Source organism: Protomyctophum parallelum, assembly GCF_964188405.1.
Source record: "Protomyctophum parallelum genome assembly, chromosome: 7".
NCBI classification, from domain to species: domain Eukaryota; kingdom Metazoa; phylum Chordata; class Actinopteri; order Myctophiformes; family Myctophidae; genus Protomyctophum; species Protomyctophum parallelum.
The window spans coordinates 29,519,653-29,533,951 of record NC_139705.1 but is presented as its reverse complement, the minus strand read 5'-3'; the positions used below and the strand labels follow the sequence as shown (position 1 = coordinate 29,533,951).

At 42.4% G+C, this 14,299-nt stretch overlaps 1 protein-coding gene across 1 annotated transcript in view; it reads right to left on the bottom strand.

Annotated features, from left to right (window-relative positions):
• Positions 1–14,299, bottom strand: part of LOC310862010 (metabotropic glutamate receptor 7-like) — a gene marked incomplete at its 5' end in the record, with an annotated part of 184,899 nt that overhangs the window by 83,295 nt on the left and 87,305 nt on the right. The window contains 2 exons of the mRNA XM_083769746.1: positions 832–1,036; positions 9,437–9,574. Of these exons, the coding sequence (XP_083625872.1) occupies positions 832–1,036; positions 9,437–9,574 (343 nt within the window). The remainder of the gene's footprint in view (positions 1–831; positions 1,037–9,436; positions 9,575–14,299) is intronic.

Genomic DNA, 14,299 nt, shown 5'->3' with positions numbered 1-14,299 from the left:
AAGTATCAGAAGATGATGTTACCCAGGTAAAGTAATGTGTACTCTAGTCTGAATGTTTAACTAAAGTTTATAAAAAAAAAGTAAACTAAAGTTTTCCACGTATGTCCAAAGACATAAATAATCATACTTTTTTGATATAACGCCATTTAGGTCAATGATATAACGGTATGATATAATAATATAGCAGCGGGTAGACTATTTAAGGGCCAGTCAACTGTCTTCCGTGAGAACGTTAGCCCCCCCTTGCCGGTCCGCGAACATTTTATAAACTGTCAGCCGGTCCGTGACAATATAAAGGTTGGGAACCCCTGCTTTAGAAGGCTTTGGCCTGTCTCCATAGCAACATGGGAGAGTTTGGAAGCAACAATACAACAATACATACCTGACGAAGACCCACAAGGGTCAAAATGCTGTTCATAAATAAATAATTTTCCTGGGAGTAGTGAATCAGTGTGCGGACATCCCTTCCTTTTCATAGCCTACATGTTACCAACAAGAATCTGTATGATGGAATGGAAGGGTGAGCCAGACATTTTCAGCCAGGAGAATGAGACTAGCTGGACACTGCCAAAGACACCAAGAGCTGCCAGCCAGCGAACTGGTTCTGTGGGAACCAACACACGGGCACCGGTCACGAGGACGTCCCACATTAACATATGTGGATGTACTCAAGAACGAGGCAGGAGCGCAAATCACCAACAAACTGATGCCAGATGTACAGTATGGAGAACCGGGATGACGATGGAGAGCTGGTCTAAGGACCACCTAGACTACACAGAGTTGCATGGTCTGAGGACCACCTAGAGAGATCTGGTCTGAGGAGCGTGCCACTCACCGTTGAAGCTTCCGTTGCGGATGTACTTGAGCAGCGTCTTGCCCTCGGCGGTCTCCATCTGGGGGCAGACCCCCGGGTGGTCGGGGCACAGGTCTCTGTGCATGGCGTGGAGGGCGTGAGCCATGGCGTACACCGCGTCGATCACAAACTGCACCTTGCCCTCCTGCTCGTACTTGGAGTCGATGCCGATGCGCTCTTGGCCTGGGGGCGGGGCAGATAGCATATTATGTAGACAGTACTCTATAGTGTGTACTCCTAGTTTCATTGTACAGATGTTCTACTGTTAGACGGATATGTTAGGTTCTTAGCTTACTCATGATCTTTGATGACCATTTCTATGTATTTAATGTGTTGCTCTTTCTTACTGCAAATCACTCTGGATTTAGAGCGTTTTATAAATGCCTACATTATAAATTGAGAGTACAAAACAATCCCAACAGTGGGTTAAAGCAGTGGTTCTCAACCTGTGGGGGGCCGCAACATAGTTTTTGCTGGGTCCACAGATGACAGAGGAAGTGGCAATTTAAGGTCTTGTAATACGTGTTTAAATAACATAAAAAGAAAAAAAGAAAAATTACTGCATCAAAAGTAATCGACAAACTATACTATAAAAGCTGGTCAATCACTCAATCTACAAACTAATATCACACAAATATTTGGTGGCCTCCCCCCATAGTAACTCTTGAGTGTCGAGTGGAGTTTGTAGATCTGCCCTTTTCACAATATTGAAAACCATTGGGTTAAAGGCTCAGTAAGTGATTGTTGCAATAAGTGGTAAATAACTGTTCTGATAGTTCTTCTGATCAGTGTCATGCAGTGGTTGTGGGTTTCCCCGGTCTCTCCAGTTCGTTTAGTAACAGAAAGGAATACTCTTTCAGGTCAGGATACCAATTTGATCCAAACCAGATAGAGATGTCATATACAGTATACTTTTGATCCAAACCAGATAGTCATACAGGAAATCAGGACAAACAAGTGAAATTGGAAGTGATGGAACAAATAAAATGGAGCAGCAGACACATGTGGAACTGGAACACTGCAAAAATCTAACCTGATAAATTATGTCCTGATTGGATGAAATTTGCAAGCGACCTGAAAATGTATTTTCCGTTTACCAAGGAGTGACGAGGAGAAACACTTTTACTGAACACACACTCTATAGAGAGACGAGGAGAAACCCTTTTACTGAACACACACTCTATAGAGAGACGAGGAGAAACCCTTTTACTGAACACACACTCTATAGAGAGACGAGGAGAAACCCTTTTACTGAACACACACTCTATAGAGAGACGAGGAGAAACCCTTTTACTGAACACACTCTATAGAGTGACGAGGAGAAACCCTTTTACTGAACACACTCTATAGAGTGACGAGGAGAAACCCTTTTACTGAACACACTCTATAGAGAGACGAGGAGAAACCCTTTTACTGAACACACTCTATAGAGAGACGAGGAGAAACCCTTTTACTGAACACACTCTATAGAGAGACGAGGAGAAACCCTTTTACTGAACACACTCTATAGAGTGACAAGGAGAAACCCTTTTACTGAACACACTCTATAGAGTGACGAGGAGAAACCCTTTTACTGAACACACTCTATAGAGAGACGAGGAGAAACCCTTTTACTGAACACACTCTATAGAAAGACGAGGAGAAACCCTTTTACTGAACACACTCTATAGAGTGACGAGGATAAATTGTTTTTTACTGAAAGCGATGATTGCTACCAGAATATGGAGCTAGCAGCAACTTTAAGCCTAGTTCAGACCAAAGATCTGCGACAGTAAGACCAACTAGTAAGCCTAATTATATAGCTTGAAGATCTGCTACAAAAAAAGAGAAAACATTGGATGAGCTAATATGAGCTATAGAGAAAATAAATAAGTCTTAAGCAGACACCTAAAAAACATTGATGGGCTGAGCAGATCTAGCATGGAGGGACAGGTTATGTTCCAGAGCCTGGGGGCTACAGATGCATGGAGGGACAGGTTATGTTCCAGAGCCTGGGGGCTGCAGATGCATAGAGGGACAGGTTATGTTCCAGAGCCTGGGGGCTACAGATGCATGGAGGGACAGGTTATGTTCCAGAGCCTGGGGGCTACAGATGCATGGAGGGACAGGTTATGTTCCAGAGCCTGGGGGCTACAGATGCATGGAGGGACAGGTTATGTTCCAGAGCCTGGGGGCTACAGATGCATGGAGGGACAGGTTATGTTCCAGAGCCTGGGGGCTGCAGATGCATGGAGGGACAGGTTATGTTCCAGAGCCTGGGGGCTGCAGATGCATGGAGGGACAGGTTATGTTCCAGAGCCTGGGGGCTGCAGATGCCAAATGAAGCCCCTGCATGGGTTTATTGCTAGTTTTGGGCTGACCAGCAGTAATAGTCTACTGGAATGTTCATGAACCCTGAAATGGTGGTTAGTATAAACTGTTATGATTCAAATGTCATCTATAGGCTTAGAAGATGAGATTAAGCTTGGTTGCTAAAAGTTGCACGTTGAGCAATTTGAGTTATTAGCATAATATGTGACCATACCCATTAACATCTTGTATAAGGCAAAAACATCAACATTTCATCATGCAAATCCATTCCAAGCATTATGTTTGCAAAAAAAACACTCCTTGGCCTAAAAATGGCTATGGCCGTTTTTAGCCCAAGGAGTGTTTTCTTTGCAAACATAACGCTGGGAATGGATCAGCATCATGAAAACCCCCTAGTTTGACATGTCATATGCTACTTAAAGCATGATGACATTTTGATGTTTTTGCCTTATACAGGATGTTATGGTCACATATTATGCCAATAACTCGAATTGCTCAACGTGAAACTTTTAGCAACCAAGCTTAATCTCATCTTCTAAGCCTATAGATGACATTTGAATCATAACAGTTTATACTAACCAACATTTCTGGGTCTTATGGGGGCTTCCAGTAGACTATAACTTATCAGCATCTCTCAGAGCAGTAGAACTGTAGGTGTTCCAGGAGCTCAGAGAGATAGCGAGGGGCTGCAGCCCATTTAAAGATAAGATAAACCTCTAAATCAATCCTAAAATTAGCAGGGAGCCAGACGGTGAAGTAAGGCCAAGACAGGGCTTATGGGTTTGCATGTCTTTATGAATTGTCATTTTGCTAGACTTAACAGATATTACACACAACATAGTAGGAAAAGTAGTGGAGTGTGTGCTTTTGCTATATTATATTTCCCCCAAAAAAGAGAAAAAAAAGCAGAGATACACTCAGCTGTGAGACAGAAGTGATTTGTAGCAGAAAGCGTCAGATTGGGTGATATTAAGGGCGGAGCGCTGCACACTCAGACGGTAAGCACCGTACGCTGCCATTCATCGGTCACATCTTTCTGCCCAGGAGTCTGAGAACACGAGGATATAGATTCATAGGCAGTGGTGTAAAAAGTACTCAAATGTTTTACTTACTGTAAGTAAAAGTAAGACTTCTACTAGCTGTACTCTGTTACAAAAGTACAAAAGTAGCAGATCTACAAGCTCACAATGCGTCGCAATGTAGATCGGCTATTTCCAAATGCCCAAAATTGCCAAAGTATAACTAAATAAAGTTTTCAAATAATTGTAGTGAATTAAAAGTAAAAATGTTGGCTCTGAGATGTAGTGGAGATGAAGTAAAAGTACTGGAAATTGGAAATACTCAAGTAAAGTACAAATATCTCAAAATTGTACTGAAGTACAGTACTTAAGAAAAAGTACTATACTTTCCACCACTGTTCATTGGTCACATCTTTCTGAGACCACGAGGATATAGATTCATCGGTCACATCTTTCTGCCCAGGAGTCTGAGACAGTCACATATTTCTGCCCAGGAGTCTGAGACGGTCGCATCTTTCTGAGACGACGAGGATCACAGTGAACTTTAGTACGGCCCTCTGCTTCGGTGACTCCACGCCCGCCTCAACTCTTCCCTCCAGTGCGTTGGCCTTTCACGACCGGCCTCCGTAACCACCAGAATATATTTGAATATATATTTTAAAGCAGACCTTTTTAACTGAAATCTTTGCTTCTGGGTGGTCCCTGGAACAAAATATTGTCAGATGAGGGTCCGCGGCCAAATAGATTTTGACGGTCCTTGATCGTTTGAGCACCACTGATATAGCAACATAACTGAACTAAGGCCAGGTACCACACAAGCTGAGTTCAGGTCATAACTGAACTAAGGCCAGGTACCACACAACCTGAGTTCAGGTCATAACTGAGGTAAGGTCAGGTAACATACAAGCTGAGTTCAGGTCATAACTGAGGTAAGGTCAGGTACCATACACGCTGAGTTCAGGTCATAACTGAACTAAGGCCAGGTACCATACAAGCTGAGTTCAGGTCATAACTGAACTAAGGCCATGTATCATACAAGCTGAGTTCAGGTCATAACTGAACTAAGGCCAGGTACCACACAAGCTGAGTTCAGGTCATAACTGAGGTAAGGCCAGGTACCATACAAGCTGAGTTAAGGTCATAACTGAGGTAAGGTCAGGTACCATACACGCTGAGTTCAGGTCATAACTGAGGTAAGGTCAGGTACCACACAAGCTGAGTTCAGGTCATAACTGAGGTAAGGCCAGGTACCATACAAGCTGAGTTAAGGTCATAACTGAACTAAGGCCAGGTACCACACAACCTGAGTTCAGGTCATAACTGAGGTAAGGTCAGGTACCATACAAGCTGAGTTAAGGTCATAACTGAACTAAGGCCAGGTACCACACAACCTGAGTTCAGGTCATAACTGAGGTAAGGTCAGGTACCATACAAGCTGAGTTCAGGTCATAACTGAGGTAAGGTCAGGTACCATCCAAGCTGAGTTCAGGTCATAACTGAGGTAAGGTCAGGTACCATACACGCTGAGTTCAGGTCATAACTGAGGTAAGGCCAGGTACCACACAAGCTGAGTTCAGGTCGTAACTGAACTAAGGCCAGGTACCACACAAGCTGAGTTCAGGTCGTAACTGAACTAAGGCCAGGTACCACACAAGCTGAGTTCAGGTCATAACTGAACTAAGGCCAGGTACCACACAAGCTGAGTTCAGGTCATAACTGAGGTAAGGCCAGGTACCATACAAGCTGAGTTCAGGGATGTTATTGGCTACTACCAGACGCTTTGACACCTTTCCCGTGAGCCACCGCCGATTCGCTTTTAGGTGGTGAAGAGCGTGATCGAACGTAATTTAAAAAAAAACATAATCAATAAAAAAACAACAAAATACGTCAAACGTCATTGGCTGCATGGTAAGTGGAAGGAGAAGTTCACCGAACTGACTTTGTTCGAATGGTAAAAATAAAATCACTTTGAATCGTTTGATCAGCCTGTGATGTCTTGAACACAAGTCGACGTGCGGCAAATGAAGAATCCACACAATGCGAAAATACTCGATGAATTGAAGTGAGGCAGAGTCCAATCCAACACACATGGGGTACAGGGGTGAGTCAACGATGGACATAAAGTCATTTTTTTTGATGAAATAGTAATTTAAATTTCTATGGGAACCCTCCTCCTCCTCCCTCGCATGGCGGTGATGAGGGATCAGAGGGGACGTGTTGACCCGGTCAGGGTCAGGGGGTTTGAGGTGGACGTCCATCGCTGTCCCATGACGGACACAACGACCGTCTGAGAGCGAGCGGCGTGAAACCACGGGAGAGGTCACGGAAGGTCACCGGCAATCCAAGCTGACATTTCAGCCTGTTTTCTTTTTGGGGGTCTCTCACCGTGCTGCATTTCAGCACGCACGCAAACACGCACAGACACACACACACTCTAACCTTTCAGCTGCGAGAGCTGTGAGCGCTGTGACAAAAAGCTTTTCAATGGAGAGAAAATAAATTAATATATAAATAAATAAATCAGCTTTTGGTCTGATATGAAAAAGGTTGAAAATGTATTGCGGTTTTAAAGCGTTTGTGGTTTCGTAACGGCGTCGGGAGTGAAGCGAGAAGAATGGGGACGTGTGGATAACACAGACATTTAAAATGTATTTTCTTTTTTTTAATGGAAGCTTGGGATTCGCCCAGTCTGCCTGAAGACGACAAGCGTTTGACATGTTTAACGTGATAAAAGGAACCAAAGTGACAAACAGAATGGAAACTAAATCCCCCCCAAAACAGAAAGTGTTTATGTCACGTTGTAATTACGGTCATGGTTCTACATCGTTGCTGTCAGGCTCCGCATCTCCACATTTATACATTTTATGATTTATGATCATCTCCCTTAAATTAATGACATACTTTGTCGTACAAGAGCTTTTGTTCAGTCAGATAACGCCACAGTGCAAGAGGTGATACAAAGTGCTCATCTGTGCAGTTGGCAGAAAACACTAGCCTTCCAGGTGGCTTGGTCTCGCTGGGGGATGTTTAATTAATCTGATGCACTGGGTTCTTTTTATTTTTCATTTTTTTTATATATATATTTTTAGGTATTTTCAGTTTGGACGTAGACCAGCATTTTAAACACTTAAAGGACAAGTCCAGAACACAATAACATATAGTAATATTTTTCCCTGATCCAAATGACTGGACATGGGGTATATTCTGCAGAATTACTTGCGCAAGCAGAGCGCGCAAGTAATTCCAGTCCGTATGCACCGTCCCAGCCAACCCGCTACTTTTGATGCGTATGAAAATAAAACAGCAAATTTGTGCCTGATTTGCTGGGACCAGATTACATAAATGACCATATTTCTTACGTCATCATTGAGAGCTAGTCATACATACAGTATACTATTATATATAATCTGTAAAATAAAATAGCAAATTGTGCCTGATTTGCTGGGACCAGAGTACATGGTGTGTATATGTATGACTAGCTCTCAATGATGACGTAAGAAATATGGTCATTTATGTAATCTGGTCCCAGCAAATCAGGCACAAATTTGCTGTTTTATTTGCATACGCATCAAAAGTGGCGGGTTGGCTGGGACGGTTTTTGCGCAAAGTAACCACAGTATACCGCTAATCAACTTACAAATTATATATATGTATGACTAGCTCTCAATGATGACGTAAGAAATATGGTCATTTATGTAATCTGGTCCCAGCAAATCAGGCACAAATTTGCTGTTTTATTTGCATACGCATCAAAAGTGTATCCTTCACAGATACTGAGATTCCACAGTTTACAGCAGTCGAAAGTACTTGCGCGCTCTGCTTGCGCACTAGTTGGCCAACTAGTGTGCAACAAGCAAGTATGCACTCGACAGAGTGCAGTTCTAGTTGTTGTCTAGTTCCCCCAGCAGTCCTCATAGCATAGCACCATACCTATTTGTTTGGTCAAAAGTGAGTTTTTTTTTTTTCATGAATGCATCACGTTTGCATTTTGAGTTTGTATATCTGCTATAGAGGGTATGCGCGTGACATCATAATCATACCCGGAAGTTATGCGGGAACGTCTACTGAGTGGCAAAAAAACTACTTTCTGGCCTTGACAGTCCATACATCCAAACAGAAAAGTCCTATCTGATTGCAGTAAATGTCTTTAAACACCATTAAATTAACTTTGTCACTCACTTTGCCACTCGATTTGCCACTCGATCTGCCATTCACTTCATACATGTGCATACCCTCTATTTCCACTATTCATAAAAAGTATCTGTCGAGTGCACCTTTTGTTTACGAAGCCTAAAAGCCAAACATAAATCACTTTTATATTCATATGTTCCAATGCTCAATACCAAAAACACAATTAAATTGTCAATCACAATTGTTTGTGTCGCAATTGATCGTCAAGCTAAATGCAAACAGATTTGATGTAGACACCATAAGTGCAGTGCAACCCAGGGTCCGTTTTACAAACTTATAGAGGGTGACGGGTCTGAGTGGTTAAACTGAAGTGACATTGATAATTTAACCAAATATCATCAAATTATTCTGCTGACACCACTGGACTTGAGTCACAGCCACCCTAGAGTGTAGCGGGCGGTACCCGCTTTGAAAAATGTCCCGAACTGTGACCTCCTGCATTACAGCAGGACACAGCTGGCCACATGGAGCCAGACAGACAGACAGACGGGTCATGTGACCTCAGTCTGTGTGACCTGAAGACAAAAAAGCCATTGTTAATAGAATGATAACCTCTGTGTGTGTCTCCATCTGGCCGTCGGCTAGGGAAACGTTTAGCATTTAGGAACTGTGGCGGTGTCACAGATAAGAGCAGGGGGTGGAGGTACGCCCAGAGCCACGCTGTTCCATCTAACGGGAATAAAAGGTCATGTTCACAACCATATGACATGTTAGCCTCGCCTGGCCAGACTATATCACTGTTCACAATCATATGACATGTTCGCCTCACCTTGCGTGGCCAGACTACAGTATATCACTGTGGAAATCACGCCATGGGCACCGGCAGATTCGTGTCTGGCCACGCCAGACTAATGACATGTAACACCTGACTTACACAAAGTCTCACAGTGGCGTCTCACACAGAACATAGACATAGTATTTACCTGTGCTTGCGTTTACCTGTGTGTCTGTTTACCTGTGTGTGTGTGTGTGTGTGTGTGTGTGTGTGTGTGTGTGTGTGTGTTTACAGGTGTATGTGTGTGTGTGTGTGTGTGTGTGTGTGTGTGTGTGTGTGTGTGTGTACCTGTGCACTTGCGGCTGGTGTCCTCTCTCTTGGATGAACTGAGCAGACGACAGTCAAAGTTCTCCTCCCAGAACTCAGCGAACCACACGTTACGACGGTTGTTCTCCAGAGTGAGAGCCGTGAAGTATTCATCAAACCCTGAGGGAGAGAGAGAGAGAGAGAGAGAGAGAGAGAGAGAGAGATCATCAAATCTAGTGTTGTACCATTCTTGCTCAAATGTGAATCTCGATTTTCCTCCACAAGAATTGAGATCACGATTCTCACACAATTATTATTTTTTCCATGAAAATATGTATTGTCTCTATAGTCTGTAGTTACTACATTACTACATTCAAAATAATGTGTCAGCTGGAAGTTGGAACCAACTAACTACTGTGACTTTAAACAGACAACATCAAAGTGCTTGACTTAAATCTCTCTTAAATTCTCTCTTGTAGCAAAAACATGAGTAACTATGAAATGAATTGGACCGCCAACTAGTGCTGCACCATTCTTGTTCAAATTTAGAAACGAGATGGCATAGGTGAGGTGTCTGGATCTGGATCTCCATGTTTTTATTTTTTTATTAATCGTGCAGCACTAAGATTTCACAGTAAAGTCTGAAGACTTATTTCCACTGAACAACAATACTTTAAAATACATATACATTACATACACAACACAATATGTACGTCCCTATAGTCCTTCCCTCTGAGATGTCCTTTATAGGGGAACCTATTCCAGTAGCCATAGTTTAGTCTTCTGTTTAAATGACAGAGAAAGAGAGAACATCAAACCCTGCCTTGTTTCGGATTTGCACATAATGCAGGAGGCCAGTGTTGTTTTTGGCAGAGATGTTTTATTTTAGTTTTAGTTGTAGTCTCTTGAATAGTTTTAATTTAGTTTTAGTCACATTTAGTCACCTGGAATGTTTTAGTGTTAGTATAGTTTTAGTCAACTAAATATCATAAGATTTTAAAGTTGATTTAGTCGAACAAAATGTATTTTGGCGGACCTTGATGCCGTCATATTAATTTTCACTGAATATAGCCGATCTACAAGCCCACAATGCGTCGTCTTGGTTTTAGTCGACGAAATCAACACTGCAGGAGGCTAGCGGCACGTTGGGTTAATGAAAATGAGTGCTTCTAAAAAAACTCCAACACTTCCAATCACCTGCACAGAATGTCTTGACAGAAAGCAGCTCATAACATGTCTACGGTGGATGTTTATAAAACAAACGCGTTGCAGATAGAAAGAGGATAATTCAAGCTTTCCATACGGCTGCAATGTTGGTGAGTTTGACGTTGTTTAATGCAATCAGACCTTTCCTGTTCGGATCAATGGGCTGTCAATGGAGGGTGTTGCAACCCATTAAAAATAATCTAGTGTTGCAAATTGCGGCTACATTAAACCCTGTATGGGAAGAAGAAGAATGGAGGGAGAGAGAGAGAGAGGGAGGGGTGTAGTTGTCCAGAACCAATTATCAGGGGTTCTAAAAAAGTCCACACAATTTGTTTAACTCAAGTAAAAGTATCAATACTGCAATGTAAAATTAAAAGTCTGGAAATTTACTTGAGTAATAGTACAGTACTGGCATCAAAATAGTACTAAATGTGCAAAATGTCCCATTCCAACTTTTCAAAAAGATATACAAATCTTTTGAAAATAGCCGATTTCCAAGCTCACAGCTTATTGTGAGCTTGTATATCTGCTCATTTTCAAATGGGCTGAAATGTCTATTAAAATGATTAATGTATGTTTTGTAATAATAATCAAAATCTATAAAGTAGAAGTAGAAGTAAAAGTACTGACCACTGCGCCTCTCTCTCTCCTCCCCTCCCCCAACCCATGGAACTTTAATCACTTCTCTTTCATCTAGGAAATTACATTAATTAAGAAAGGATGTATAATAAATAAACAGGGACAGTGAGCAGTGACAACAGCTAGACTCTTACCTATATAGCAGCAGCAAGCTTCTGTATCCTGATTCCCTGAGTGTTTCATGTATTGGTATATTTGGAACGGACAGCAAGTGTTGATGATAATGAACAATAAATACATAATATCCTTGCCGTCGGGCAGAAACCTCTCATCTCCATAATTCTTTACAGGATCAAAAGTGTCGCAACGCAACTCTTTCTAAAAGAGTAACCATTTTGGACATGTGAGGTTTCCATTCTACAGCCACGATCTCTAAAGTACTGTCTGTAAATGTATGGGAATTTGCCAGAAATGCTCATTTTCATCCGTATAGTCCTCATAACAAAAAACGTACATAATACAATTACAACGGTGGTCAGTCCGAGACCACGAGAGTCTCTTTTATATATCGTCTCCTTCGTGTGGAAACCTCATTATGTCCTAAACTGTTTGTAGAGGCATCGTTACACTCTAGCCGCTAGCATTTATTGAAAAATTTGGATCTAATTCACACCAGCATTTTTTCCAGTTGAGCTCTTATTTTGTCCCCATCGTCGGCTCTGTGCCATCAAAGAAACGCTGTTTTGACCAAAAATGCCATCTGGGACAAGGAATAGGAGATACGGCGATTGAAAGAAACAGATAGAATGGATTATAATGGTGCCGATGATCTAAGATGGGTGACCGAGTCTTGTGACCACAACAGCTAGCTACCCGATGCTAACGTAAGTAGCATTATGGCTTGATCGACCGAATGCACAGTAATCTTGACTTAGATCTACACCAATGGAGCGGAAGCTGTTAATATCCTAACCTCTATCTCCATGGCGGGGGCCCTCATGGGGTGTCTTGACTCACATTATTTCAAACAAAAAAAGACACGAGCTAGATAGGTCAGAGGCAAAATTCATATAATTCTATTAACTATTTCATTAATAGTTACCGACACACAATTAAATTCAAAATACGAACTAATATAACTATTAAAACTAATACACGTTCAAAACGGAAGCTTGTGTAATGTCACTTCCAAGTTCCAACCAATGGTTCTCATACAAGAAATCCTTTCCGTCCATTCCATACGCGTTAATGCCTAGTGAACAACGCTACTGTTATGTTAAAAAACGCATCACGCTTTTATTCTGCCTTTTGACCAGTGTTGTAACTAATGCCCTTACATCGCGTTACGTTACATAACGAAACTATTATTTGCAATAATTTGTAACATAACGCTTTACATTTCCCCATTCCATAACGGCGTTATAGGTACTGTGCGTGTGTTAACCGCGTTATGGCGTTATTATGTCAACTATGTGATCCAAGTGAAAAGTCTCGCCATGCAGCTCCGTGAGTCTATCATACAGGCGTCTCTGTGCCGACTGCAGAGAGAGCGCTCTCTGTGTTGACAGTTTCGTTTGTGCTGCCTCTCATACTAGCCTCTGAGCCCACATGGCTTCACACCCTAAATGAAACAAAGCACGTCGCAGAAGAGGTCATTGATTGGCTAACGTAGGGCCATATTTCAGGGTAAGCCAATCAGAGACAGTCTGATAGTAGGGCGGGTCTTACTGGCTGTAGTAAACAGTCAGTCACAGACAGTGTTGGGACCGTTACTTTTAAAAAGTAACTAGTTACAGTTACTAGTTACATAATTTCAAAAGTAACTTAGTTACTTTACTGTTACTTAAACCAAAAAGAAAAGCGTTACTTTGAAAAGTAACTTTTTTGTTACTTTTCGACTCAGCTCGCCGGTGCCGGTTCCGGCGAGCCGCCCCGCATCCAAAACACTTGGTGGAGAAAATATGCTATTTCCGTGCTCAGACCCAGGGACATGGGGACACAGCCAGCCAGCCAGGGACACACATAGTTGTCTATAATAGGAGTGGTTGCACCACTCAAAAAGAAAAACGGGCTCCCACTTCCAGGCCATTCATTCATGCCTTCAGTTCAGTAAAGTGATAATAATACCAATAGCAGGGGGGACTGGTGGTGATTTTGATGATGCTATGTAGGCCTATCAATACATATTTATAGCAAACAACTAAATACAAGTAGGCTACAACCAACACAACATGAGGGTTCCAGTTCCACTGCTCCAGTGAATGTTGTATACTGTGCAGATAGGCTGAGATAGCTCATAGCTGCTCTTATTAGTGGTGGTGGCAATACTAATTTGAGTCTGGATTTATAAACAAAGTAAGACCAAACCCAGAATTAATATTTGATAATCAAACACACACACGCAAAGTCTCTTTCAGTATCTGTCTGTCTCTCTCTCGCTCAAAAGTAGCTAGGCTACACACACACGAACGCACACGCGCAGCCTCTTTCAGTGTCTGTCTGTCTATCTCTCTCTCTCTCTCTCTTTTTCTCTCGCTCGCTCGCTCACATGATGTGCATACACGGCGCACACGTCACACACACACACACACACACACACACACACACACACACACACACACACACACACACACACACACACACACACACACACACACACACACACACACACACACACACACACACACACACACACACACACACACACACACACACACACACACACACACACACACACACACGGTGGTATAGCCGGTGGGAATGGGATCATCATAATCTGCTGGGACTCAACAACTTACTTTGACTGCAGTGCTTTGTGCTGGATTGGAGCAGCTGAAGGAAATAAGGAGGAATATATCCATTTGAAACGCGATATGGGCGCCGCCATGACACTATAGTCAGAGTAAACAAACTTGCGCATCACCACGTGTAGTACACACACACACACACAAACGCACACACACACTCCTCCTCCTCCCCCTTCTCTCCCGCAAGGCAAGCATGACAGTTCTTCTCATTCTCCCCCGATCGAGACTACATGAAAAATAACGGAAGAGTAACGGAATAACGCACCATGTAGTAACAGTAACAAGTTACTGAATTTAAAAAAATAACGCATTA